Source organism: Cutaneotrichosporon oleaginosum (genome assembly GCF_008065305.1).
Source record: "Cutaneotrichosporon oleaginosum strain ATCC 20508 chromosome Unknown ATCC20508_contig02, whole genome shotgun sequence".
Lineage (NCBI taxonomy): Eukaryota > Fungi > Basidiomycota > Tremellomycetes > Trichosporonales > Trichosporonaceae > Cutaneotrichosporon > Cutaneotrichosporon oleaginosum.
This window is the reverse complement of record NW_027072171.1, coordinates 3,107,854-3,134,927: the sequence shown is the minus strand read 5'-3', so window position 1 is coordinate 3,134,927 and position 27,074 is coordinate 3,107,854. Positions and strand designations below refer to the sequence as shown.

At 58.6% G+C, this 27,074-nt stretch overlaps 11 protein-coding genes across 11 annotated transcripts; 5 read left to right on the top strand and 6 right to left on the bottom strand.

The window, feature by feature from the left end:
* Nucleotides 1-55: 55 nt before the first annotated feature.
* COLE_02931 (uncharacterized protein) lies at nucleotides 56-2,046 on the bottom strand (the record flags this gene model as incomplete). Its single annotated transcript, XM_018423352.2, has 4 exons — nucleotides 56-1,493; nucleotides 1,566-1,745; nucleotides 1,793-1,883; nucleotides 1,941-2,046. The coding sequence occupies 4 exons, from the start codon at nucleotides 2,044-2,046 to the stop codon at nucleotides 56-58; spliced, it is 1,815 nt and encodes a 604-aa protein (XP_018278412.1).
* A 1,242-nt stretch (nucleotides 2,047-3,288) lies between these two features.
* COLE_02930 (uncharacterized protein) lies at nucleotides 3,289-4,939 on the bottom strand (the record flags this gene model as incomplete). The annotated part of the gene is made up of 3 exons (XM_018426181.2): nucleotides 3,289-3,975; nucleotides 4,485-4,689; nucleotides 4,755-4,939. 3 exons carry the CDS (start codon nucleotides 4,937-4,939, stop codon nucleotides 3,289-3,291), a joined length of 1,077 nt encoding a protein of 358 aa, XP_018278411.1.
* A 2,860-nt stretch (nucleotides 4,940-7,799) lies between these two features.
* COLE_02929 (uncharacterized protein) lies at nucleotides 7,800-8,852 on the top strand (the record flags this gene model as incomplete). Its single annotated transcript, XM_018423351.2, has 1 exon — nucleotides 7,800-8,852. One exon carries the CDS (start codon nucleotides 7,800-7,802, stop codon nucleotides 8,850-8,852), a length of 1,053 nt encoding a protein of 350 aa, XP_018278410.1.
* A 712-nt stretch (nucleotides 8,853-9,564) lies between these two features.
* On the top strand, nucleotides 9,565-13,382 carry COLE_02928 (uncharacterized protein; the record flags this gene model as incomplete). Its single annotated transcript, XM_018424813.1, has 3 exons — nucleotides 9,565-10,265; nucleotides 10,361-11,091; nucleotides 11,338-13,382. The coding sequence occupies 3 exons, from the start codon at nucleotides 9,565-9,567 to the stop codon at nucleotides 13,380-13,382; spliced, it is 3,477 nt and encodes a 1,158-aa protein (XP_018278409.1).
* Nucleotides 13,383-13,494: 112 nt separating this feature from the next.
* On the bottom strand, nucleotides 13,495-14,232 carry COLE_02927 (uncharacterized protein; the record flags this gene model as incomplete). The annotated part of the gene is made up of 1 exon (XM_065626247.1): nucleotides 13,495-14,232. The coding sequence occupies one exon, from the start codon at nucleotides 14,230-14,232 to the stop codon at nucleotides 13,495-13,497; it is 738 nt and encodes a 245-aa protein (XP_065482516.1).
* A 791-nt stretch (nucleotides 14,233-15,023) lies between these two features.
* Nucleotides 15,024-16,190, top strand: COLE_02926 (uncharacterized protein; the record flags this gene model as incomplete). Its single annotated transcript, XM_018424812.1, has 4 exons — nucleotides 15,024-15,118; nucleotides 15,152-15,440; nucleotides 15,473-15,934; nucleotides 15,978-16,190. 4 exons carry the CDS (start codon nucleotides 15,024-15,026, stop codon nucleotides 16,188-16,190), a joined length of 1,059 nt encoding a protein of 352 aa, XP_018278407.1.
* Nucleotides 16,191-16,256: 66 nt separating this feature from the next.
* COLE_02925 (uncharacterized protein) lies at nucleotides 16,257-17,791 on the bottom strand (the record flags this gene model as incomplete). The annotated part of the gene is made up of 3 exons (XM_018425415.1): nucleotides 16,257-17,453; nucleotides 17,488-17,651; nucleotides 17,686-17,791. The coding sequence occupies 3 exons, from the start codon at nucleotides 17,789-17,791 to the stop codon at nucleotides 16,257-16,259; spliced, it is 1,467 nt and encodes a 488-aa protein (XP_018278406.1).
* Nucleotides 17,792-18,400: 609 nt separating this feature from the next.
* COLE_02924 (uncharacterized protein) lies at nucleotides 18,401-19,524 on the top strand (the record flags this gene model as incomplete). Its single annotated transcript, XM_018420862.2, has 2 exons — nucleotides 18,401-18,622; nucleotides 18,667-19,524. 2 exons carry the CDS (start codon nucleotides 18,401-18,403, stop codon nucleotides 19,522-19,524), a joined length of 1,080 nt encoding a protein of 359 aa, XP_018278405.1.
* A 360-nt stretch (nucleotides 19,525-19,884) lies between these two features.
* COLE_02923 (uncharacterized protein) lies at nucleotides 19,885-20,388 on the bottom strand (the record flags this gene model as incomplete). The annotated part of the gene is made up of 2 exons (XM_018423349.2): nucleotides 19,885-19,929; nucleotides 19,969-20,388. The coding sequence occupies 2 exons, from the start codon at nucleotides 20,386-20,388 to the stop codon at nucleotides 19,885-19,887; spliced, it is 465 nt and encodes a 154-aa protein (XP_018278404.1).
* Nucleotides 20,389-23,426: 3,038 nt separating this feature from the next.
* On the bottom strand, nucleotides 23,427-24,081 carry COLE_02922 (uncharacterized protein; the record flags this gene model as incomplete). The annotated part of the gene is made up of 3 exons (XM_018425414.1): nucleotides 23,427-23,685; nucleotides 23,732-23,848; nucleotides 23,891-24,081. 3 exons carry the CDS (start codon nucleotides 24,079-24,081, stop codon nucleotides 23,427-23,429), a joined length of 567 nt encoding a protein of 188 aa, XP_018278403.1.
* Nucleotides 24,082-24,526: 445 nt separating this feature from the next.
* On the top strand, nucleotides 24,527-26,762 carry COLE_02921 (uncharacterized protein; the record flags this gene model as incomplete). Its single annotated transcript, XM_018421398.2, has 8 exons — nucleotides 24,527-24,781; nucleotides 24,816-25,111; nucleotides 25,151-25,233; nucleotides 25,274-25,422; nucleotides 25,459-25,642; nucleotides 25,685-25,933; nucleotides 26,095-26,532; nucleotides 26,596-26,762. 8 exons carry the CDS (start codon nucleotides 24,527-24,529, stop codon nucleotides 26,760-26,762), a joined length of 1,821 nt encoding a protein of 606 aa, XP_018278402.1.
* Between the last annotated feature and the right edge of the window lie 312 nt (nucleotides 26,763-27,074).

The following is a 27,074-nucleotide window of genomic DNA, read 5'->3' as shown; positions in this document are numbered from 1 at the left end:
GCTCGCTGTATGCACAATTGTTTTCATTATATACCAGTAGAAGTGTCCGTGTAGATTACAACTGGAACCCCGGTGGTCGCTTGACTCGGGGTTCCCACTCCGGGCGGGGGAGGGGCAGCGCCAGCGCCTCCCCTGGGAGAATGGGCGGGGGGAGTTTTGATGTCCGACGAGGACGTCTCGCTTCGCTTGGATATCCAAACTCGCTGTAGTCGCTAACTGTTCTCTGAGGCCGTCTGGGTGGAGACGACGAAGGCACTTCAGACGGGCGACGCGATGGTCCATGTCGCGAAGGCCCTGCATTCTCGACCTCAAGGCTCATTTTGCGGTGTGCCCTCGCCACAATTTCTGCCTCTCTCGCCCGCTCGAGCTGGCGCTGGTGTTCCTGCTCCCGAGCGGACTCGTCCACTCCCCACGCGGGCGGTAGCGGGGGCAGTCCTGATCCGTAGTGCGAGAACTCTCTCAGCGTCTTAAGCTCCGTGGGCGTCGTGCACCTCGCTGGCGTGGACATGGGGGGCGTGAGGGGCGGCGGTGTGAGAGGTTGAGGCTTTTCGTACGTGTATGTATATTTCTCCGGCGGATAGATGCCGGGCGACTGCAGCCAGGATGGGGCGTTTGATTTTACTGAAACTGTCTCAAAGTCTCGTGAAAGGGGGCGAGCTTCAAGCGCAGCGGCCTTGTAATCTGCCTCAATGCGAGACAACTGAGAGGAAGCGGAGTCGGAGCGCGGCCGCGTCCCGCCGAATCCTGGCTCGTATGGCGGCGTCTGAAGATGTTGGGCGTGTGTGGGGAGCATCGGAAGTGGCGGGGGATTTACCAGACGGCCTGGCGAGGAGGGAGTGCTCAGAGAGCGGAGGGAGGGTTTAGAGACATTGGCGCAGTGTCCTCTCGGTGCGAGGCGCGAGCGCGGAGGTGAGGAGGGGGTGACCAGGCGTTCAAGATCCTCTGATGGGCGGTAGTTCAAACGGTCCATCTCGAGAGAGGGTTGAGGTCGTCGGATTGCCTGATCATCGATCCAGTACGAGTTTGTGGGCAAGGCATCGGCGTAGGCCGCATACATGCCGCCCGCTGGAAGTCGGCCAGGCCGCGGAGGAGCCGGTGTGCCCCAGCGCGATGGCCAGCTATCACTTGGCGAGGGAGGCGACGCGGGTGACAGGGGAGACATGGAAGAGATGAAAGAACCAGAGGAGATGGAGTCTGACGGGCGATGCGTGTGATCGCGTCCGGGGGCGCCGCGCGGAGGGTAATCTGGTATGACGCCGACGAGAGGTCTGCGTTCCATAGTGCTGTAGGGCGAGCCGAAGGATGATGCGGGAGAGTTTGTGTCGGTCTTGTCAAGATGGATTATAGGCTTAACTCTCCGGGGATTGCTCAGACTGTACATGGACTCCTTCCATCCGTCGGGGTAGTCCCGCATCGCAATCACAATGTAGGCCAAGGTGAGGAGGAGGAGGCCGACCTGACCCCAGGCGATGGATGCACCGATGGCGGCCGGGCTGCGGTCAGCATCGTGAGGGCGCAGGCGACGGGCGCAGGTGACGGGCGCAGGTGACGGGCGCATGACATACAGGCAGAGGGCAAGGACATCGGACCACATGGGCTGTTCACGGCAATTGAGGCGGAAGACGTTCTCGCTCGTCAAGCCCGCGGCGCTGGCGACGCCGGCAAGCAGGAACAAGAGGATAGCACATGTGTCCCCCACAACCGTGGAGAAGCCGCTCTCGAAGTGGCTGACGCGGAAAATGATCCTTTCGTGAGCAGGAGCGGGCGGCGGCCATGTGGCGACGTCACGCACCAGACAACCAGGTATGCGATGAGCAGACCAAAGAAGGCCGCGACGCCGCTTACCCAGATGGCGACGGGCAATTGGAACACCAGGAGTGGATCTGCTGTCAGCTGCAGCTTGCGCGTCGGCAGTTCGGAAGACTGTCAAGTAGACGCACCGTCTGCGTAGAGCTGACCCAGAAAGGCCGCCAGGAACCCGGCGCCGACGAGGGCGGTGACGAGATTGAGGCCGTACAGGATTGTTAGCACAGTGCTTGGTTTCATCTTGATAGCGGTGTCGGAGGCGGACCAGGCTCGAAAGCCCCGCGCATGAGGTGGCCGTCGCACTCGAGACTAGATGATTGAGTGCAGTGGTAGCGAGTGGCAGCAGTGAAGATGGCTCCAAGATGCGGGAGCTCAAGCAGCACGACAGGCGGGTGGGCGCGGGGGCATATTGGAGACGGAGGCGATAGTAAGGCGTGACATTACTTTAAAGGCACGAGGAAGACCGGCGGCGCAGGCGCGGAGGCCAGAAGAGCGGGCGTAGCCATGAATGCAACAAAGTCAGTGAGATGCCACAGGCCGAGGCGGCATCTCTGAGGAATTCACCAAATGACGCAACCCAGCCAGGGCCATTCCGCCCTTCATTTCCATGTCACCTGATAACAAGCAATCCCATCCCTGCCCCTCCTCACCATTCTGCGGGAATACAACTAGCTCGAGCTGGGGGATAGGGAGATTCAAAGCTCACAGTTGGACATGGTTGAACGGCGGAGAAGTCAAAATTGAGGAACGGAGGTGCACTCTCTGGCGATCTGCCGATCCTGTGCCCTGCACCAGCCCGCTGTCACGCTCCATTCTACACCTTCGGGTCCCGACACCGAGTGTAACTTTACATTCTTAATCCATCCTTGGCATCGTCCAAAGAAAAGACTGCGCTGGAGATCCAGTGGCTATCCAATCACAGTTCAGAAACTGTCCAAGAGCTCCACCTCTTGTGCAATGAGTGGTACGGTGATGATGATGCATGATGCAGCTTCCAACGTCCGTGCAGCTCCATGGGCCTCACAACGTAGTAACCAAGCACGAACAGTCTAGACCGCAATCACATCAACGCCATGTCTTGCTACTGATAACGCTCTATGAGCAATCGCGCATGATCGCGCAAGCCTCTCTACCGCATGGACCACTGGACCACTATTGATGACTCGCTGGCGCGCAGCCGCCTACCCTCGACGTAATCCAGCAAAGGGAAGAAGGCGATCAAACTGATGCGCGATGATCTTCAAACTCGAAGAACGCTACCATCACGTGGTGGACGATGCACACAGCCCTGGACCCCCTTGCTTTTGATCGCTGTTCCAAGATCGGCGTGTGTGATCAACACGGGGTTCGCTTTGCGCCTCAAATCCATGAGATGCATACGGCAGGGAAGCATGGTGCTGCTGAAACTGGTCGGAAATGTACAGGCGCACCGCCAAGTCCGAAGTGTCCATCAATGTCATCAAAATAAAGCTACACCTAGTACTACACCGCGGTGCCGACCGTATCGCTGGTGGGTGACTCGGGTCGCCAGGGCCATGCATTCAGCGCGACGCCCGCGCGCTTCCGCGTCTGCGGATTGACAGGGACTGAGCGCAAGGACACGGCGTCGTCGAGTTCCTCTACACGGTCGCTGAGTCTGCGGGGCGACCGTGCAAACGGATCGTCCGGCAACTCCATGGCACCCACGAGCGGCGTCGCGGCCTCCTCACTTGATCGGCGCGAGCTGTGGCTGAACACGGATGGCGTCCGTTTCCTGCTGAACACCGAAGTGATGGATGAGCCCGAACCGGAGCGTCGGCGGGAGGAAGGGGGGCGAGCAGTGTGGAAGGAGCGCAGAGTGTCGGTTGAGGCCCGCACAGTTTCGGCGGAGCGGCGCACCGTGTCGGAGCTCGTTCGGTTCATGATGCGGAGCGGCGCCGATCCCGAGGAGGGCGAAACGAGCGGGAGGTCCTCGTACTCCTTTGAGCGCCGGACGGCCGCAACCACGAGGGGAATGAAGGTGCCTTGCCGCGGCCGGGGCGCCATGGGCGGCTGAGTTGTGTACATGAGCGGTTTCAGTTGCTCGGCCTGTGCCGTGTTCTGTCCAATCCACCGGAGAGAGAGGTACCAGCCCTCCTTGCCATGGTGCTTTGAGATGTACCACGCTTCCGTGATGGCCGAGGCCAAGAGCTGGGGTTAGTTTCAGCCTGGTAGGGGAGGCTCGACATCCACGACGAAACTGAATATCCACGAGCGCCACAATGGCCTGAGAGTGGGTCTAAGAGCCTGTGCAATCGTGGCCATCTCGCAGTTGGTAGACCCAGACGCCCACCCGCTGCAGGCTGCCTCTCCGACGTCCGATTCACCGTTCATCTTTGCGTCTGCTGGATGTCCACGCTTCAAGCAGGCTCTCAGATCGTGGACCACTTTGACACCTGCAAGGCAAGACGATGCAGAAGCCCGCCTAGCGCGCTTTGTTGGGCTGGCAGCCTTTTGCAGCCCGCATGATGTGGAGCAGATGCTCATCATGCGGAGCATATCGGCTGACCAAAAGGCTCATCGGATGGGTTTCGACAACCTTTTACACTCAAAGTTGGCTGGCAGGGGACGCCGGGCCTGGCGCCGAGATGAGTGACAAGCTCATATTCGGTCCGGTCGAGCAAACCGGCATGAAGGACAGGCACGAGAGGCGTACTCACTGCAATGACAACAACACAGCTAACAGCGCCTCCAGCAATTGAGGCTTCGCAAGCGGATCCCAGGCGGTGATGGCAGTGGTCAAGGTGCGCCCAGTTCACAATAGCGAGATAGACCGTCCCCGCGGCGCCCGCCGCCGCAAACGTGAGGAGGACGCAGACATCGGTAATCGTCCAAATGAAGCGCGAGTTCTTCGGGGCTAGCATGCTGATGTGAGCGCCTACCCGGGTGCGACGTGAGAAGGGGCAGGAGGTGGGGTGGGATTGACTCACGTCGCTATCAAATAAAGGATGAGAACCACGAGCCAGCCGATGAGAGCACCGCTCGCGATAGCCGCGGGGCCGGGATTGTCGAACTCGAGAAGAGCAGCCAGGAAGACGCCATGTCCCACCGCCCCAGCGACAGCCAGGAGGAGTGTGAGCGTGTGCGAGAGGGCCTGGGCGGAATTAGCCCTCATGATGGGGTGATAGGTGATATGTAGAGCGATTGAGAGGGTGAAGGAGCGTGAACGCGCCGCCAGATTGTGAGTCGAGATACTAGTACAAAGAGAAACGATGAAGATGTTGGTGTGGGCGTGAGTCACATTCGTACTCGGTATGGCGGTGCGTAGTGCATTGCCTCTCTTCCCAGAGTTGCCTTGTTGAGACGCCAAGCTGGCTGATGCTGCGCCTCAGAAGGACATTCGTTCAAGGACGCGGCAGCGGGATGTCGTAATAGACTTCCCCTTCCCTCTCAGGCAAGCTTATTTTCATTTAAGCATCCACTGTGGGGCCGTCAACACAGCGCTTGTGATGCGCATTGATCAAGACGACGGGACACTGTCGTTCCTTGTTGTACAGCGCTCATGTTGTCGCAAGTCTGTGCGCCCGTGCGATGTGCAGAACGGACTGGGATGCTGCTAGGCCGTTGGAAGTCGACATTTCCATGCGCGAACATCCCTGACGTTTCGAAGACATTGCCCGCTCGCCATACTCCTGAACATTTCAGTAACCAGTGCGCCCATGCACAGCTGTCATGCAGACTCCAATCAGAGCAGGAAAGCAAGGGAACGTAAGCATGTCGGTTCCGGTTCGGCAGCCCCTTGTTTCAACCAGGCGGAACGCCACCCCTTGGAGCCATCCCCATTCCAGCCTCTGCCAAGCTGCGCTAGGCCCCCGATGCCAGATGCACTCCGCTGTTCCCGGGTTGCTATCGTGATAAAGTGAGGTGAGCACCTTTCCAGCGCATGGTGCAGCTGATCGGCACCTCCTTCTGTGCGCATCTGAGTCACCCTGACGCTCACAAGCTCAGCTCCGGAACCGCACTCTATCTGTCGCGTCGCGTCTCTCCGAGGATGTTGTACATTGATACAGCCGCGATCAGCCCGTCTGCGCTCGTGTTCGCTGCGTTGCGGTGGGAGTCTGATTACAAGAACCCGGAGCACTAGCACATATGCGCTTCTTCATCGGACCTGGCGCAAGGAAGTTATGACACCGCCGGCGGGTGCATCGTATCACTCGCCATTGCGCGCTTGCCGGAGGTATAGGGCAAGAGGAAATGCGCCGTTTGGGGAAGATGGTCGAAAACAAGGTCGACATTGTAGTCGGGGATGATGGCGCGTGGGAGGGACGCCGTCCGGTTACAGTGACAAAGAATACGGCGCGAGCCTGCGCCCAGCATACAGCGTCTCTCTCGGTGGGATTAGTTGGGACCATGGCGAGTGAGTTCACTCGAACCGAGGTCCGGTGGTTCCTTCAAACGAGACTCGTGCACGGCAGGGTATGAGGCTACAGGGTGGTGTGACCCCTACTGTACACATGTCGTCCTTCAACTGCAGGAGAGTGACGCTCACCAATGCCCTAGTCACACCGATGCGATTGCAGTTGTGTGCTGCTTCCCCAGCACCTGGCCGTCTCTGGGTTTCCAAAACATACGGGTACTGATGATGGTCGCACAGCACTTTGCGGACATGCATCCTAAAGCCTGTTGGACGCCATTGCTGCGGCAAGCGCCCGCTACAGATCAATGCAGATTCACGCCGCTCGCAAGATAACTAATGGGATTACAATAATCTTTGGCGCTTCATGTGCATGTGGATAGTATCCACGGCTAACTGTGGCTATGACAGAACATATGCAAGTACTTCCGACGGTGAAGGGGCAATTTGCTCCCGCATCCCTTACAAATTTATCAAATTCCCATATCCACCATAACTTGACATGGCTCAACTGGAAGCGCGCCACATATCGTCGGAGATGTGTGCCGGTTGATGGGGGTTCGAACCAGGTTGTGTGAATCACAGGTAATTGCCGAACGGCAGCCGGGACTGTGGTCGTGTGGATCACGAGGAATTGCCGAACGGCAGCCACGACCAGCCTAGCATGTCCTAATTTTTGTACGCTCTATCTCTCACTCGCGGGTATCCATCACTCACGTCTCTCGGGTAACTCGCCACATCGAACCACTCACTGTATGATAACAGTCGGATTCGAACATACGAGCACGGCACTTTGTCGCGCGCGATCGCGCAGTATTTATGTCATTCGATGAGGCCTGATTCCCAAAGTTAGGTGATAAGACTGCAAGCCTGGACAAAATGCGATAAATCATTCACATATACGGACGTGCTCCAGACCCCACGCCGCTTGTTACAGACGATGGAGCGTTGTAGATACTGCTACTCTAATCAGAACTCTTCAAGACAATTGCTCTTGTGCGCCTTACTAGGTAGCAGTCATGCAGAACATCGTTTGCTTCCGGAGGGCGGGCTGGCTGTTTTGCTCCCGTATGCAGGACAAATAGATCGAATTCCCCTATCCTGCATAACTTGACGTGACCCAACTGGAGCGCGCCACTTATCGTCGGAGATTTGTGCCAGTTGGTGGGGGTTCGAACCCGGTGGTGAGAAATCACTGTTAACGGTCGTACAGCCGCCGGGGCTGTGGTATTGAGAGATCAATAAGAAGGGCCGTACAGCCGCCACGACCAGCCTAGCATGTCCTATCTTTTTGTCTTCGACGTGACGTGTCGTCTTGAGTCGGGCTTGCTCCCGCCATGCTTTTCCGACTGACGTGACCTTGCTGCTCAGATTCACTCGCAGTGCTTCCATGCTCACGCTTCTGTGCGATCCTGTGGGAATCGCTGGGTTTGCTGCGTGTGCTGTTTCAGCACTCTTGGCGTTAATCGATTGGCCAATCGCCCGACACAGCACACGATAATGGCATATGACATCAGAGCCTGCACCCGTTTGCCGCGCAAGATTCAGAAGTAGCATGTCGGTCACCTCGGTTCCTTTCCCGCCGGTGCATCCACTTGCTCTTGACCTCGTCAACTGCATTATGAGGCTCCTGTTCGCCCTGCCATCAGTGCTCGCCGCGGCCGTGCCCCACGTAGGCAAGAGGGTTCACCACGAGCTCGCCGGCCCATCGCTCGAACACTGGCCCCAGACAGCCGCTCGCTCGCTTGATGACATGATCGCGAGATATGCCAACTCCTCCAACTACGCGATCTTCGATTGGGACAACACGAGCGACCGCTACGACTTGGAAGAGTCTCTCATGCCATACCTTGAGAGCATCGGCGTGCTTCACGAGGATGTACTTGACCCTGCTCTTCGCGTTGTGCCCTTCCTCGATGGCGAGTCCATGTACGGCTACTACCTGCGGCTCTGCGAAATAGACGACAACATCTGCTATTGGTGGGCGGCGGCCGTCTTTAGCGGCATCAAGCTTGAAGAGCTCAAGAGGCACGTAGATGACCTTATGACCCTCAACGGGGCGGTAAAGACAACGTTCACAGACGAGAACGGGACCCTAGTGGAGGTTCAAGTCAACACTCCGCGTATCTTTCGTGGCCAGGTCGAACTCTACAACCGCCTAATGGCGAATGGCATCAACGTCTACGTTATTAGCGCCGCGGCCGAGGAGCTGGTACGAATGGTGGCCTCGGACCCGAAGTACGGCTATAATGTGCCCCCAGAGAATGTTATCGGCGTGTCGCTCCTGCTGAACAACTCTGGAGTGCTCACGACCGCACGCAAGCAGATCGCCGAAGGGGTATACAACAACTCGAACGGCCAGTTTGTCCTCACGCCCACTTTATGGGCGCCCGCGACGTGGATGACTGGCAAATGGGCCGCCGTGCTTTCGTACATTGACCAGTGGAAGCTTCCTGTCCTCGCGGCGGGCGACACCCCTGTGTCGGATGGTCCAATGATCTTCCATGGAATCAACCGCGACGACGGCATCAAGCTGTGGGTAAACCGCAAAGCGTCGTACATGGAGGAGATTGCCAAGATGAACGAGACGTTCGCTATTGAGCAAGCCGAGCAAGGCCGCCCCGTCACCGCGGATAAGGGATGGGTGATCGTCACGCCGGACGAAATCCAGTAGTGCTAGAGGGTGGTATGTTCCACGTCACGCCCCATTGAATGGGTGGGCTTGCGCATGAGATGCAAAGAGACTCAAGGAAGTGACGGATGGGATTATGAGAAGGTCGGAACTTGGGCGAACTGCCGGATGTACCGGCTATTTTCAGGACGGTTCGCGAGTCGCGTGTGTCGCGTGTGATGACGCGTCTTGTTAACTGTTCATAACTGTTGCCACCCAACTTCGACCGAGAGCTGTCTTCGCTTGGTTCAACTCCCGCATTCCTCTCACTGTCCATTACCTCCGGCACCATCGTCATCATACATTGAGGTGGCGAGGGCATTCCTCGTCACCTCTTGCGGCAATGAGCGATCTCGTGGGTGACAAACGCCCTCGCGGCTCCCCGCTGCCGCCGGCAGTTCGCCCTTCGTCTATGAGTCAGATAACAGCGCAGAGTTCAATCGTGTCCCACCGCCAGAAAGCGATCATTGTGCTCTCTTTCGCCTCGATCGTGTTGGTGACCTTCTCCCTCGTGGCCCGGACACTTGTGCGGCTCATCATTATCCCGCCTTTCCTCGGCGCGTTCGCGCTCACCATTGGCGTCGTTGGAGTGCTGGTTGCCGCAGGGCGCGCGGAAGCCGGCTCCCCTGCCACCCCTTTCTCGACTCTTCAGCGTGTGGCAACGCGGCCCCTTGATTTCGCCACATCCACGCGATGGGAGGAGGTCATCGCCGCAATGGAGCGGGAAGCGGGAGGTGCAGGCGGCGCCGGAAGTATCACCGCGGCCGCCGCTGTTAGCGATGCCCTCGCGGAAGCTGCAGCCGCGTCGCTCCCTTATCCCCCATTAGCCGCGGTGAGTCGCGCTGCTGTCCCCGGCTTCGAGGATCCTGCCGTCGCGACGCGCCTCGACGCGATCCTCGGTCTAATTCGCACCTTCTACGTGCTACCATGGTACACCAAGATCTCGCCGTCGCGCGCATTTCCAGACGCTGTCGAGGGTATCATCCGCCACGCGCTAGGTACCGCGATTCAGCAAGCCGAGGCAGTCGACTGGCCTTCCCTCGTCACCGCACGGATTGTTCCCCGTGTCACAGAGCACCTGCAACACTTCCGTTCCGTTGAGCACCTCGCCGCAGCGCCGAGTAGCCCCGAGAAAGGTCTCCCTCTTCCGCTGCCCACACACGCACACTCTGCGCTCACGCCACGCAACGTCTCCCCCGACGCGGACGTTGCTGCTATCGAGGGGCATCTACGCGGGCACATCCAGCGCGCGTTAAGTGTGATCCTCCCCGAAACGGAGCGGACAGACGTTGTGAGAATCATGGTGCGCGAGATCGTTCTCGGCGCCATCGCAATGCCAATCTTTCACATGCTGTGCGACCCCGACTTCTGGAACCGTCAAATTAGCGAACACGGCGCCAAGCTTCTGCATGAACGGTGAGTTGGCTGGTCGTGTCCTGAGCTGATGTCTGCAACCAAGTCAACAAAGTGCTGTCTGCGCTTTCGAGCGTTCCGTCTGCGCCTCCTACCAGCCCGAGGGCCACCAAGACGGAGGTTACGGCCACCAGCATCACAGCTCACTCAACGACCAAGGACTTCGAAGCGTTCATGCGCTCGCTGCCCAAGCTTCGTACTCTCGGTGAAGCTCGGCGGCTCCGTGCCGATGTCGACCGTGAGCTCCGCGCAGCGCGCGCCGCAGAACAGATGACTGTGAACGACATGGACAAGGACCGTCGGCGAGCCGTGCGTTACGTTCATCGTCTGGAGCGCGCGCGCTGGCAAATCGACCGTCGTATCGCTCAGCTTTCAGGGAAGGCGGAAAGCCAAAACCGCCAGAGCGACTCCTTGTTTGCCCGACCTGTTGCTGTCTCGCTCGGAACCATCCTCGGTGACCCCTCATGCTTGGCGTTCTGGCTAGAGTTCATGGAACGCCGAGGACGCTCCCATCTCGTCCAGTTTTGGCTTACAGTTGAGGGCTTCAAAGACCCACTCGAGTCCGGCGGCCTAGGTCTCGAGACTGAGGACCGCGGCATGACCGCCCGCACGATGAAGGACGACCTGGCATTCTTGAACACGACGTATTTCAACTCAGATCACCGCATCGCTGTACCACCACGTCTAGTAGAGACGGTCGCCGAGCTCGCAGAGAAGAAGAGCGCGCTCACGGATGAGGAGGTCGAGCACGGCAAGCGTACTGTGTTCGCCGCTCAGAAGGAGGTTTACGCCGAGATGGCGGAGGAGGACTGGAACGTCTTTCAACACAGTGAGCTTTACCTCAAGGCTTTGAGCGAGCTCAAAAGTTCCACCCGCCCACGCATTACTCGGACATGGTCGCACAGTCCACCGGTCTCGCCAACGCGCCGTCTCGTTGCACCAGTCCCCAAGCGCAGAAGTACCAGTGACCAACAGCAATCGCGCTCGCCACGGCGTTCTCCCCGGCCTTACCTTATCAATGGTAGCTTCACGCCCGTAACACCCGCGGCGCCGTCCACCACTATGACAACCACAGCGCCGGACCTCACTAAGCGACGCATCACGCCAGAACGATCTGCATCCACTTCGCCTAGTCTTGGCATCATTCTCCCTAGAACCGCCACACCACCACCGCGGCGCTCAGTCTACCTTGACACCCTGATGGGCGGGGATGAGCAGAGAGAGCGAGATCCCTTGTTCTCGGATGACAAGACCGACGACGAGTACGAGCACCTCGAGGCGCAGCGGATGGAGGCGCTTCAAGCAGCTCTGAACGAGATCATTGCCGAAGACGCAGGCAGCCGTAAGGTGTCCGACTCGCTGGAGCCGCCGCATTCGCCAGAATCACCAGGCTTCAATCTAGTTGTCGATCCGCTAAGCATGTCCACCCCGGGTCTCATCGAGGGGACGCCGTCCCGGGATACATACCATCCGCTTGAAGGACGCAAAATCACCTCTCGATCTGCAGAAGATTTGAAAGGCGTGGCCAACTCGCCCGCACGGCCTATCTCGACCCCTCCTCTGCTCGCACGTCAGTCTGCGAGGCGTGGCAGCGCCGACGCAAGCCTGCACCGTCGCTCCAAGAGCATCTTCATGGATGACTCGTTAACCGACGACGAGCCTGACCCCGAATCGGCCATAGACATGCTCGCCCCACCTACCACTGAGGGAGCTGGGCTAGGCGACCTGCAGCTCTCAGGACAGATCGTCCGACTTGAGGCCAGGATCACTGAGCTCAAGGACCAGGACGTGTTGCTCGATGGGCTTATCCGACAGGCCGAGCTAACGGGCAATGCCAAGGAGTTGAAGCTGCTGAATCGATCACAGAGCTCGCTGCGTCGTGAGTTGCGCACAGCTGAGCTTGAGGTCGGTCAGTATCGGCGGCAGGAGGAGGAGAATCGTCTTGTCCCAGGCCGCACGCGCGGCACTATTCCGTACGCTGTGACGGAGGGACAAGTCGTGCGCTACACGGTGGAGATCACACAGACTCAAGACGACCGCGTTGTGCTCGCATGGCATGTCGCGCACCGCTACAGCGAATTTTGGGAGCTGGACCGAGTCCTGCGTGACGACCCGTCTCTCAGCACGGCAATGCGCCACGTCACCGACTTGCCAGGGAAGCGGCTCGTACCGTTGACCAACGCAGGCTTGATTGAATCTCGTCGCGCGGGCCTTGAGAGATACGTCCAGAGTCTCCTCGCAGAGAAGGAACTGTGTGACACTCCAGTAGTGCGCAGCTTCTTGTCGCAGCGGCCCCAGCAGCCGTACAGCGCCAGCAGCGTCCTTGCCCCTACACGTCTCGTGCAAACACTCTATCGAACTGTCGCCAGCGGGTTTGAAGAGGGCTCTGTACCTCCTATGCTTGACTTGATGACCCAGGGGCTGAGCCGCCAGCTGGCTGAGGTGGCCGACGGCGTACAAGGCATGACCGGCGAGCTGGTGGGTTTGATGCCAGTACTTCGCCCTTGGGCTCGGAGCGAACCCTCCACAGCTGCGCTCTCTGCGACCGGGGCGTCATCACCGGTGGCGACCGCCACGACAGTGACCGGAGAATCAGAGGCAGATCCTACAGTGGCGCTGAATGATGCCCTTCCCCAAGCGCTACAGCCACTGGGAGGAGAGGGCGCGCCAGGAGGCTTCACCGCGCCCATCTGTGACCTTTTCATCGAGGTGTTCGACTTGAAGGAGAGCAATTGGCTGCGGCGGCAGGCGATCATTATCATCCTACAGCAGGTACTGGGTGGCACAATCGAGCGCAAGATGCGTGACATCTTCAAGCGCTATACTGCGCCGCGCAAGATTGACCAGCTGCTCCGCATCTTCCAGGACACCATGTTCCCTGGAGGGGCAAAGCGGCCCGACTCGGCACCCCGCACAGACAACGAACGTTTCGACGCCCGCATTACATCATCTCGCCGCCTGGGCATGCTCATCCCCGATGTCGCAGCCAATATGATTGGGCGTGGGAACGCGCGCCGCGCGGCACATCTCGTGTGGGGTGCGCTCCAGGACCGACGGCTCAATCAACACCTTGTGCTGTGCATGTTTGACGAGATTTTCGGCGCAATGTTTCCTACTTAGTGGAAGATCGTCTCGGAAGATCTTTCTGAGATGCTAATAACTACAGACGCGATTCTTCATCGACGGTTTAATGTTCTGCATCCCATGTTGTGATCAATCTATGACTTCAATTCTAGGCCACTTCGCTAAGCCGGTCAACCAGCATGGAGCCAGCCTCACTCGCATTGACCCAAAATGTCTTGGGCATAAAGTTAATGTAAAGGCGACCGTCCTCGAAGCTGCTCTCGCACTTGGCGCCGGGCTTCTTGAGCTCACCCACAGCCCTGAGGACCACCTCGCGTTTGGAGACGACATCGACGAACGCCTCCTGCAGTATATCGTCAGTCGCGATCTTGTGGCGCTTCAGTTGGGACGCCAACTCCGCAAAGTAATCGGCGGTGGCCCGCGCGAGAGCATCCTCCCAGCCGGAGCGGACTGAGACGCCCGCTGCCTGCGCGGCCTTCATCGCCCCGTAGTTATGTTCGAAGTTGGGGACAAGTTTCAAGTCTGGGACATTGACCGCCTCAGCGACAGCAACGCGCAGCTGCTCGGCCTTGGGGTCGTAGTTCTTTGCAATGCTGACCTTTACCGTGGGAGAGAGGGTGGCTGCACTGGCGGCCGGAGTCTCGGACAGCGCCCTGGTGAGCTTGATCGGATCGAGGCCGTCGTCGAGGTTGACGTAAAGTCGGTCGCTGCGGAACACGATATAGAGTACACCATCCTTGACCAGCGGACCACAGTACAAGTACTTTTCGGCCTCGTCCACGTCCATGCTGAGCACACGCTTCGGGACGGCGGCGTGGATCTCAGCCTTTCCCGTGTCGCCGTACTCGTTGACGAAGCGACGGAGCTGATAGACTGCGGCCTCCATGTAGCTGGTGTGAGCTGGGGCAGCGCAGGGACGCACTAGTTGAGTACGACGCCGAGGGTGCCCTCTGTGCTTTCGGTGTGGTACGGCACAATGACTTTGGGGTCAATGTCGATCGTCCATGCCTCGCCGAGCAGGTCTGAGATCTGTTTCTCAAGGTCCCCTTTCTTGGCCTCAAAGTCGTCGCGCACTAGGTCTCAGCGGCGCAGGGGAATAAACTCACAGCTCTTTCGGTCCATCAAGGTGACCTTTGAAGCTGGGGGAAGACGCGGCATTCTGAGTGATTGTGAGAGTGGCGTGAAGTGAATGCGAGTTTACGGTGCAGACGGCCTGATAAAGGAGTGCGCTGACTACCTTTGCATATATACCCAGTGGCCTGCTGACGTGTCCAGTCCATTCTTTGCCAAGAACTCAACGCGTGTCACTTGAAGGTCAGCTGCCGATAACTGCAGGTGGGACAAGGGCATAAGGCGGGACGGTGGGCTGGGCTAACCACCACGACATGGCCACAATTCGCGCTTCTCACCAACCAAGTGAAAGATGCTTACACCAGTCAGTGTTCCCGTGTCCTTCCGTGCTGGAGGGTCCCAGGTTCTTGGCGTCCTCATTCTTTCCAGCCAATCTAGTGGAGGGCAGCGCCCAGCAACTTCCCGCACATCCGTTCCGCTTGCACACCCCTGAAGGAAAGCAAGAAGCAGCACCGCAGTGCACGCCGCCCTGTGGCGCTCATTCATTGATGATCTCAGCTCCCGCCCCGCTTGGACGTGACGCGACGCGCCACGAATCAGAAAGGGATGAGCTTGACCAACTGGCTCGACATAGAAGTGGCAGATGTCAACGCGAAATCCCAACCCATCCCCTTCCACCGCCCGCACCCGATGGAGAAGCAGTGAGCCCGGTCAGCGACGATTGCTTAGAGCAGGTCTCTGAAAGTCCGCATCGCCGTCCGCGACCTCTGGGAGCCGACTACGTCGCCCTCCTTTGCGCGGCTCAAAGATGTTCTCGGTACTGCGCCAACAGTCAATCCAGAGTGGGGCATGCTCCACACCGCCCTCGGCGGGGTTTACAATGACGACACGTTGTTTGTGCGACAGACAGCGAGCTTCGTCGCGGCGTGGGCCGAGGCAGCCAGCAGCGTGTGCAAGGACGAGGAGTTGGGCGACAAGATGGTGGACATGATAGGAGGCACGACACTGCGCCTATTCATCGATGTGAGTTGCTTCCATGAAGCACCTAACCTGAGGTTTCGGCAGACAACAAGCCCGCGCATGAGTGGAGCAAACAGCGTGGCGGCTTTGTTCTCTCCATCCCGCGAGCTGTGCGCCAGGGGGATGACTGTCGTGCATTTTTCGGCGACGCTATTCGCAAGACACTTGAAGTCTCACCTCCCGCTGCTGTCCCGCCTACCACTCTCGAGCCCGGGGCTGCGCCCGCGGCGCCTGGGTTGCGTGAGTCTAACGATGACTGGGAGACTGTGCATGTCGGACCCGCCTCAGCACGTCCCACTGTGCCCAAGCCCGAGTATCTTCCGCTTGTTGGCTCCCTCCCCCGACCCGACGACCTCCTCCTCCGCCCACCGTACAACTTGCGCGTGCAGGCGTCCAGGAGCCTTGTCGTCGTCGAAAGCTCACACTCACCAACACTGCAACTGCTGCATGACTACCTTACTCAGTGGTGCCGTGTCAACCACCACCGCACGGATGAGGTATGTTGGTTCCTGGTGAGAACACAGTAAAACTCACCGCCAGCCTCCTCTGATTGACATCACTCTGCATCTCTCGCCCTTTGCGCTTGGGCAGACGTTCGACCGCCTCGAACTGGAGGGTGGCAAACAGCTGCGGGATGTCCTCCCCACAGCGAGCATTGTGCTGAACATCGTCGAGGGCGTGCTAGGGTACGATCGAGTTGACAGCACCGCGTCGAGCTGGCTTTACTGCCGTACCGAACCGTTCCGGGCGTAGATATTAGTCCGCTCCTCCGACGGATGCGCTGGTCGGTACAGATCAAGTGTTACAATAATGCGAAAGTTAAAAGATGTTCTGCAGAAGGGGCGCGTTGTTGTTGGCACTGTGCGTCGAGTCCGTCCGTCGCATGCCCGGTTGGACCGGGAAAGGCGACCTTGGCGGAGTGGGATGGGGAGTGCGTCGAATAGGGGTTTGGGGCAATGTCGGCGTTGGAGGCTGCTGCGGCGGGCCGAGTGCGGAGGCTTGCGGTGGTGTCGGACCTGCGACCGCGAGTCTTGGCATTCCCATCCTGCGTTGCGGCGTCGGCGAACCATCGCGCACGCAGGCACCGTTCGACACAGGCGTGCGCTCGGATCGGCTTGACCCGCGGCGGTCGCGTGCTTGGGTAGCGGCATTGGCGGCTGCAGAGACACTGCGAGGTACATCGTAGCCCGTCCCCCGAAACTGCTCCTCTAAGGAGCGGTCTAATCCGCCTTGGTTTTGTGCTTGAAAGTAATCCGGCCTCGTCCCTGTATCCGATTCCCTTCCATGGCAATCGCTGGACATGTCGGACCCCGCTACCTGAGCTATCCGCATAGAGGTAGCTTCACGTTCTCGCTCGCGCGCAGCTTGTTGGCGCTCCCACTCCTCTTGCGCCTCTGCGAGCTCGCGCTCTTCCTGCTCACGAGTCTCGGCCTGCTGGCGCTCCCATGCTTCCTGCGCGGCCACCAGCTCTCTCTCCTCCCTCTCGCGCGCCTGGCGCTCCAGCCGCTTCGCTTCCTTGCGCCGCGCTCGGCGTTCCTCGTTCACCTCCCGAGCCATGTTGTCGAGAGAGACGCGTGCGGAATTGGAGTACGCATAGTCGGCCGGCGTGAATCCTTCCAGGTTGCGCAAACCCATCTGTGCGCCTCGCTCCAGCAGAACTCGTACGCTCTGCAGGTGTCCCCATGCGCTGGCATAGTGAAGCGGGGTATTGCCCTGTAGGTCGGCGAGGTCAACGTCCGCGCCTAGCTCACAGAAGAGGTCGATAAATGGCGAGTTGTCCACCTGTGCCGCATAATGGAGGGGCGTTTTGCCCGACGAGTTGGACCAATCGACGATACGGAAGAGGTCATAGTACACTTCGGTCATGCGGAGGCTTAGCTCAATCGCTTGCTCAGTTGGAAGCGGGGGCCGCGGTGGGAAGAGCGGGTCAGAGAAGAGCTGATTCGTGAAGGGTGAAAGCCCTGGGGGGGCGGGCGCGGCAGCAAGAAAGTGGAAAATGTTATTGTTGTCCGCATCCTGAGGTCAATCACAGAGTGAGCAGTCGGCCTACTCTCGAGAGCTCAAAATCGTCGTGACCGTACTCGAGGAGCAGCCACTCAAAGACTTCGACGCTCAACTCGAGTGCGGCCCATGCCAAGCTCGTCAACCGCGCCTTATCTGTGTTGCGCAGGTCTCCCTTGTGTTGCAGCCTCATGAGCAATGGGACATTGTTGTCTGACTGTCAGCACGGGTATACCCATGTACCCACCGCGAACCGCCTGCCGGATTCGAAGACTAGGCTTGCGGATGACCTGCAGACGCGAGCTGCGGGGAGGCGAGCCCGACGTGAGAGGACAGAGGGCCGGAGCAGCCATGGCCGGAGGGATGGAGTGGTTGATGGCTGGAATAGTGCGCGTGCAACAAGACATATGACGGAGTGCGGAGATCGGAGAAGGCCCGGAGTCGATGCCACGTGGTCCGTCGGTTATAGCTTCCGCCGGCGCCCTTTCTCCACCAAGCCAAAGCCCCACTCAACGTCGCCCACCTACAACACTCCGCTTTCTACTAGACCGATATCCGAGGACTCACTCCATCTCTCTCTGCACTCTCTCTCTCTCTCTATCACTCTTTTCAAGTAAATGTCCTCGCTCCCACCGCGGCCAAAACCCTGGGAGACAAAGAGCGCCGCAGCAGCAACCTCTTCCACTTCTCCAGCTGCTGTCTCCTCCTCCCCACCACCGGCCCCCATCACAACCACCGCCGCTGAAGAAGTCGGCAGCTCCAGTGTCGCGCCCCGGTTGCCAGACCGCCCAGCAGGACTCGCGGACAATTCGCTCGTGTCGTCGGGTAAGTAGGCCCAAGCTCACGTTGAATGTCCGCGCTGACGTGCCTCTTTTGCAATCTCCTCGCTCGCTCTCGTTATCTGCCACTCTTGCGGTCTGCCTTCTGCTGCTCCAGGTTACGGATCTCGATACGGCTCAACAATGAACAGCTTTGGCGGTGGATACGGCGGTATGGGCTCTATGGGCTCGTACGGAGGGTATGGGGGCGGGTACAGCGGGTACGGAGGTGGCATGGGGGGTTACTCGTCGTACTCGTCGCCATACAGTCGCTTTGGCGGCGGAGGCTACGGAGGCATGGGCGGCTACGGAGGGTATGGTGGGATGGGTGGCTACGGCGTGGGCGGAATGGGCGGGCCCGGCGAAGTGAGTCGCGATCAGCCAATGCGCCAGCGGTCGACTAACAGCAGTATCCATCACTCACCGGCGCGATGCAGCAGCAAACAGCACCAGCATTTGCAGTCATCGAATCGATTGTAACGGCGTTCACCTCGCTTGCGCAGCTCGTGGAGAGCACATACATGGCGACGCACAGCTCTTTCTTCGCCATGGTGGGCGTTGCGGACCAGCTTGGCAGCCTGAAGACATACCTCGGCCAAGTACTAGGCGTCTTCAGTATCATGCGCCTGGGACGACGAATTCTAAACTGGCTGCGCGGCAAGAAGTCGGGTCCAGAGAAGGGCTGGGCCAACGAGTGGAGCCGAGGGCTGGGGCCCAACGGCGCAGAAGCGCCGCGTCCCTCGGCCAAGCCTCTCCTACTCTTCCTTCTCTCGGCGATCGGCCTGCCGTATCTCATGAGCCGTCTGGTCAAGCTCCTTATTGCGAGCCAGCAGCAGCAGGCGGGCGCGATCGACGCCAGCGGCCAGCTCGACCCCACAAAGCTCACATTCGCGCGTGCGCGGTGGGAGTTCAAGCCAAGTGAAGAATGGGAGCTCGGCCTGCAGCCCGACGAAATTGTCGCCGTCCTTGAGCGTCGCGAGGGCGGCGAATCTGGCGAGTCGGGCTGGTGGCGCGGTCGCACTCGCGACGGCCGCCAGGGGTGGTTCCCGGGCAACTATGTGGAGGTCATCAAGAAGCGCGACGATGCGCCGCCCATGCCTATCCCCATGCAAGGGATGTCAAGCATGCAGGGGATGCAGGGGATGCAAGGCATGCAAGGCATGCAAGGCATGTCGAGCATGTCGAGCATGTCGGGCATGTCGGGCATGTCGGGCATGTCGGGCATGCAGGGCATGAATGGCCGCCCGATGGGCATGCCCATGGTGTAGAGAGTCGCTCCGAGTCACAACACGATGCGCCGGGAGAGAGAGTGCCCCCGCTATCATTGGTAATGCCGTAGTATGTCTGTCACAATGTATGCATATCCACGAACGGTCAGATAATGTGCAAACGAGACTGCATTCAGATAGAGATCAGAGGTTGAGTCGCAAAAAGATACAAGAATTTGGTACAACATAATAGAAGTTTCTTCGCTTCCAGGTCATCCCTACAACCAGTACCGCATGTCAATTGTGTCCCCCTCCCGCAACCCAACTTCCGCGGCTGTCTTTCGCTTCGACTGCTTGATGGGCTGGTCGCGCAGGTGTAACCTGACGTCAAGACTGGCAAGAGATGTGGTGTGATGGGACTTACGTGCAGGTTCCACCGAGAGCGAACTTCTTGTTGAACTCACGCTGCGGTCAGCATAGTCTACTTCACGCGCTCGCGCGCACCTTTAGCGCCCCAAAGTCGACACAATCCCAGCGCGGGATGCGGAACTCGTTTGGTTCGATGTCGTCCGTGGACGACTCCAGGAAGATGCTCATGTCGTGCGGCAAATCTTTGTCTTCGGGCGTCGAGGGATCAGAGCTCGAGGGAGTAGAAGAGCTGCCACGGCGAGGTAGTTGGCTGCGCCGCACCTCCTCCGCGGCAATGCGTTCCCGCAGCCCAGGCCACACGAGGGTGCGCTCAGTGATACGTTTAGCGGGTACAACACGGCCGCGTGTAATGCGCCCGCGCGTCTTTGGCTTGCGAGGCGGCTTTTGGGGAGGCTTGAGAGTGGTTGTTGACGTCACGGGGGGGAAGTGGGAAGTGAACGATGCTGCGGTGAAGATAGATGAGGCCTCTGTGGCAGCGGCAACGGCAGAAGTCATTGGCCAAGCTTAAAGAGGTGGGATCGTTGCTAGCGAGAGACGAGACTGTCCGAGCAGCTGCAAGGTTGGTGAAGTGGTGTCGTTGGAAAAGAGACGCGGCCAGGTACAGGTGGATACGAAAACACAGAACGACAGTCCCTGCTATTCGCCACACGTCATGCCCACAGGGCGCACGGACTACCCGCGTCACTATCACGATGGTACAGCGGGACGGCGAGTTGTGCACCATCCCTCACGCTCGGCCAATTCGCCCAGCTCGTCACAGTCACGTAACTACGACGCATTCACAAGGCCCGTGAGGAGTGGAAGCATGCTGGGCGGATACTCGAAAGCCAGTCTGATTACATGTGATGTGGTAAGTCGCGCTGCAGGACATGGAAGGCGGTATTGTGGGGACCACTGGCGAGGCAGAAGTGAGACTAGGAGGTGAACAGGCCCAACTGTGTCGTGGTGACAAGGTGGAACAGGAAGTGATGGGGGGACATTGGGACTGAGAATTGAGCGTATGCTGCTCCGCATTCTCTCTGCAAATCCACCGACGCGTGGTTTGATCTTGCTGCAGACCTGAAGTTGAGAAGCATGCGCCCGGTCAAACGTGAGGACATCTTCTGCCAGTCGTCACATCGGGCAAACCCGAGGCGCTCAGCTTATTAGGTGGGCACGCAGCGCACTGGTGTCCACATCATCAATACACCTAGACGAGCCAACCATCCAAGGTCTACTTTTTGCATATTGGACATCATGAGCTCAACGAAGGTGCCATAAAACTGTGCGCTGAGTTCGTGCAATGAGGGGATAATGGCGGCCACATCCAACATGGTTAATTGCTTGATTATGTCTATCGGTGGCCTCATCGTACCCTTTTTGCAAGGCAACGGGCGGGCGACCGAATCGAACCACTGACCTAACTCGCACGGTGTGCAAAGCAATTTGAGAAAGAGTAGTTGTGAACCACACCTGTTGTGGTCGTTTACGGACTACCACCACCTTGTTCACCATGTAGCCTCGTTGAATCTCACTGTGCAAGCACTATGCTCTGCAAGCATGATACGAGTGCCGTTGAGAAGGCGAAGAGACCAGAGTCTTATGACAAGGCTTCGTGTGCTCCTTTTGCTTCTGCAGCAACCTGAACTGGCAGCCGAACTTCGGAACAGTCAGCTCTTGGAGGTTCAAACAAGAATCTGCATCCTTTAGGAGGTTCATACGTGAGCCTGCGGACACATGACGGACCATCCGTCCTCCCTCCGTGGAAACTCTGGAGGTCTTCCTCAAGCCGCAGCAGCACAAGACGAAACGATGCGTTTAGTTATCGGAATTCGAACAAACACTGCCTCCTGTCCGTGCCCATAGCCCGCCCCCCTAAGCCGCCACCGATCCAGTTCTACTGGATTGGTATTTTCGCATCGCTGTCGGACGAGAGCGATTGTACTTCCCACCCCGCTCTCGCCACCTTGTCCTACCCCTCTCAATTGGTTTACCTTTGGCCACACAACATCAACTTTGCCACTGACAATCTCCCACTCCTCCTCTTACTCGCACCACACCATTCATACCTTCCTAAGCCAATGGCGTCCATCATTGTGCAGAGAGCCATGCGCCGCTCGGAGGTGAGTATCTGATTTCACTCTGCAACGGTCTAACAGCAGAGACTTCGCGTTCGCCCCATAGAACAATGCCCCGCCCCTGTTGTCCTCGAGCATCGCATTAGCGATCACATGCCCGCCCTTCGTCCTCGCCCTTCGACCCCCTCGACACCTGCTGAGGTTGTGCGGGGTTCCTCACGTTGGCCTGGAGTCCTCGTGCTCCGCCCTGTCACCGAATTTGCACCTTCCCACGCCGTCAGTATGGTCAACACACCCCATTCAGAGCTTACCGAGCTCCTCCAGACGCCCGTATCAGAGCGCTGTGAGTTAGCCAGGTCCGCTGAGGTGAGGGAGTTCAGTGACTTGGCAACTTCGCACACGTCCGCAGATCACAGCGCCTCAACGATATCCATTATCTTCGCCGCGGCGAGGCTCGGGTTGAGTGGGAGATGTTGCGAAGTCCCGCGGCATGGCCCTGTCTCTATTCCGCTGTACGACTGACGGCAGAGAGACGAGAACGCCCCAATTGCCACGCTTCCCATGTCTTCGCTCAGTAACCAGCTTCAGTCGCCATCGTCGGGGTAGATCGTTTCGCCTATTACCTGTTCCAGTTCCCCTCCATATGAAGATGGATGTACATGTTGCACGGCCTGTATCAGCTCTGAAAGGAGCCTGCGCATTGATCACGAATCTATGCACGATCGCTACTAATTGCGCACGACACGATGCTCAAAGGTGTGCCTTTTAGTCATCGGAGATCGTTAGACAGGTGCGGTAAGTTGCCTTGGGACTAAGGCTGTCCGAGATGAGGACAGGGCCCATAGGTTTGCGGAGGCCCACTCTCATGTGTCACTGGAAGAGATGCCCAGAGACACGCCATCACAGGCACAGAGCCCATTCGCCAGGAGGATGTGGGCTGGGCTAATGGGGAGCAGTCCTTCTGGTCTGTAAGACACTGAGTTAGTCATTACACGGATTGAATGATGTCATAAGTGGGTTGTTAATGGATTCGAAGTCTCCAAACGCAGACTAATCTCAGAAATCATATGACGATTCGTCGTTCTGCCGGCTGATGGGCGTCAGCTCAGTTGCTAGGCTTGCCGCCAAAGTAAATACCATAGAGTCACACAGACACCGAGAACGCCACCCAAGTTGAGCGAGTGGACAACGAGTGGACGCGCGGCCGCTGGACATGTCGACCGTTGTATGCCTCGTGGAAGCCATGAGGAGAGCACCTCAATGCAGATGTGAAAGCGACGAGCAGTTAAAGATCCAACGCAATGGGCCAGAGGCTGCAGCGTACTACTGCACTGCCCCGTTGAGTTATTGCCCTCACAATTTGCCCATCTCTGAAGAGGCACGACCAGGCCTTGAGGCCTTGTCAAGCCAATTACTCTGATTCACGTCCCCTCATTCATCCGTGACGCAGGCTTACATCACGGATTCCACTCCCGATCAGCGTGCACGCACACCTTGCCTGAACGTGAAGTTCTTCCAGCTGACTTCCGCTCCTCCGTCCTTAGGTGAGCACGCCATGATGCCGACGAACACCTTGCCTGGGAGTGCCTCGCCAAACGTTGCGTCGTTGCTGCGCGTTGCCCCGAACCACTTAACCTCGCGGATCATATCATTGCCGAGGTACACTTTGACTTCATTGTGCGTGTACGCAATTGTGTATCGGGCAGAGTCTTCAGGGCGACGCTTGGCGATTGACCTGGTATCAGCGAGACTCCATTAAATTGCACAGCGCGGGAACATACCAGTCCGAGTACGGGTTGCAGACCACTGCACCATTCCATAGCGCATCGGCATCAAACTCGATACCTGCCTTGACCCACTGTGTGGGAGAGATGTACAGGAAGAGTGTCGCCTGGTCGCTGCCGGTCAGTGCTGCTGGCAATGAGAAGGTGGCAGCTTACTATTGCGTCTTCGGGTTAACACAGATCTCAGCACTGACTTCAAACCCGTCTCCGCCCTCATGCCAAAAACCCAGCGTAGGGCCATCCATTGAGTGCCGTTCTGTGGTGCGCCACCAGTCCGTCCCACCTATCGATTTGTGCACAAGGACGGCACCGCTGTCCCGAGCCTCCCCGCGAAGTGGGTGCTCCATATTGAGCGATGTCCACAGATCTGTGCCGAAAGGAATTTTGGCGTCCATTGGTCCGCGTCTGCCTTGGTGTTGTGGATAAAAGAGTGTGGGAGTGAGCAAACGAGCCGCCAAGTGGAGGGTTGTGCCTCGGTCACATGCTGGACCCGGCCCGACTCCGGTCCGAATGTCTTGTTGATTAAATCACCGAAAATGACAAAACGTGTGCGCCGTCAATGCGACACCATCACTCGGACATGTGACAGCGTGGATAGTCTCGACCGAGTAGCAGAGAATAGGAGTTTAGACAGCTCCCAGCAAGGGTGGGTACAGTAGGCAGCATGGTAAGCAGCAGCGATTCAGATGTTAGATGCGGGATCAGACGGGATCAGAATTCCTGCGAGGACTCACTGTCTCACGATCTTTCACCCTCCTCCTTCAACTTGCTCTCTTCTCCACTTGTCGCATCATGTCTGCTCCACACAATCGCACACGTGTAGGGGGTCGCGGTCGTGGCCGTGGCTTCGGCGGCAGTGGCCCGCGCTTGCAGAAGCGAAAGGCCGAGGCCGACGCTACGCCCGGCGACCGTACCCCAGCCTTTCCCTCTGGTGTTATGACGCCGGTCTCGACCGTCGCACAGGCTACCACAGAGACGCGCTTTGCCGACTTCAAGGGCATCAGCCCCCAGCTTCTAGCTAAGATTCCCTTCGAGTTTTGCACTGAGGTAAGTTTTAAATCATGACTTTGGCTAAGAGTAGGTGCAAGCCGCAACTCTGCCCGCCATCATTGCGAACCGCGACGTACTCGCGCAAGCAAAGACCGGCACAGGCAAGACGATGGCCTTCCTCGTCCCTTCAATTCAGCGCATGATATCCGCCCCGCATCCCAACCAGGCCCATACATCCATTCTTGTGCTCTCGCCGACGCGCGAGTTGGCGCAGCAGATCGCCGTTGAGGCCGAGCGCCTCCTTGGCGCCAATGGCCCGTACGGCGTGCAATGCGTCGTGGGCGGAACAAACATCAAATCCGACATCCGTGATCTTAGAAGCAAGCGGTGAGGAGAGACTATGCGCGCCCGCGACTGACACGTTAGCGCCGACGTACTCATCGCCACTCCCGGCCGTCTCGTTGACCTACTTGAGAATGCCGACATGAAGCCCCGCTTTGGTCGCCTGGGTAAGTCAAGCCCCCCTCCCCGCTTCGTAGCTTACGGTAGCTACGCTGGTGCTCGACGAGGCGGACCGCCTTCTTGATCAGGGTTTCCGCCGTGAGCTACTTAAGATTCTCGAGAGCCTTCCCAATCGCAAGACAGTCCCTCGCCAGACGCTGCTCTTCTCCGCCACCGTTCCTGCCGAAGTACACTCGGTGAGCGCGATTACTCACACTGCCCACTTACGCGAGATCTCCTCCATCGCGCTCAACCCCGACCACGAGTTCATCTCGACTCTCAAGGACGAGGATATCAACGCTCACGAGCATGTCGTGCAGGAATCTCTGATCGTTCCCGCTAAGGACATCATTGCCGCAACCATTGAGGTGCTTCGTCGCGAGGAGAGTCTCAGCACGGAGCGCGGCGGCTTCAAGGGTGAGTGATTGCGGCGTTGACTGAACTCGCAGCTGACTCCAGTCATGGCCTTCCTTCCCACTGCTCGTGCTGCTGGTCTGTTTTACGAATTATTCCAGGCCCTGCGTACCAACTTCCCTGTGTGGCAGATTCACTCGCGCATGTCGCAATCTAAGCGCACCAAGGCGACGGACGACTTCCGCGCTTCTCCCAACGGCGTCCTCTTCTCCTCAGACGTGACGGCCCGCGGCATCGATGTGCAGGGCGTCACCAGTGTCGTACAGATCGGACTACCAGCCTCTGGCGAGCAATGTGAGTGGAGAGGCCCGCGTCGGTCCCTCGAAGATGCGAGTGTATCCCGTTTCCGCCTTATAGACTTCCCCACGCGTTGAATCCTTGCTGTGGGCGACGCTTGTCCTACTCTCTTTCTCGTCTCTCTACTCTACCCTTCTGGTCGTGGAAGCTGACGACAGACGTACACCGACTCGGACGTACTGCGCGTGCCGGAGCCAAGGGTCACGGCGTTCTGATCATCGCAGACTTTGAGTCCTTCTTCCTGCGCGACTCGACCATGAAAACCTTCTCACTGCATGACTATCCTCCCGTTGATGCTGAGGCGATGGCTCAGGCGCGAACGTCGGCAAATCGAGCACTCGCATCCGTGGACGAGGAGGCGAAAGGTCAGGCATACCAGGCGTGGCTGGGCTACTACAATTCCAGCCTGAAGAAGCTGAGGTGGAGCCAGACTGACCTTGTCGCGCACGCCAACGATTTCGCCCGTGAAGTTCTTCGGACGGAGCCCCAGGGCCCTATGTGGGTGCCACCTGGCCTGCTCGCGAAGACGGTGGGCAAGATGGGTCTCAAGAACGTACCCGGCCTGAACATCCTGCGCGGGGAGATGGCTCAGGCGCGTCTGGGAGAGCGGCAGCATGGACAGAGAGAGCAACACAGACAGGCTCCGGCTGCCGCCCAAGCTCAGCGGTCTGAGCAGAGACACGCTATTCCGGGCCGCATGGGTGACTTCAACTCAGGCATGAATGGCGGCACTCTGGACGGCAACCGTGGTGGACCTGGTGGAGGCAGGGGCCGAGGAGGACGTGGCGGACGCGGGAGAGGAGGTCGAGCGGCTATAGGTCATTGATAGGGTTCTTCAAATGTTCATAGACCCATACACTGCTAATGAACAGGGAGGAGAGCCTCTTCAACTGCGCCTAGTCATCACTTGATGGAAGCACTGCTCAGAACGGTCCGCACACCAGACCCGACGCTCCTTGCCCAAGACGCTCACCCCGATTCTGCCAATGGCCTCTGATGCGGCGAGCTCTGCGCACATTCTGGCGTGATATGGATGCGGGTTGGTGATCACGCCGGACCGGAGTTAACGCGTGGAAGGGAGTATGGAAGACCAAAAGGTAGGCTGACGCTGGACCTCTGTGCGCCTCCCAATGGTGTC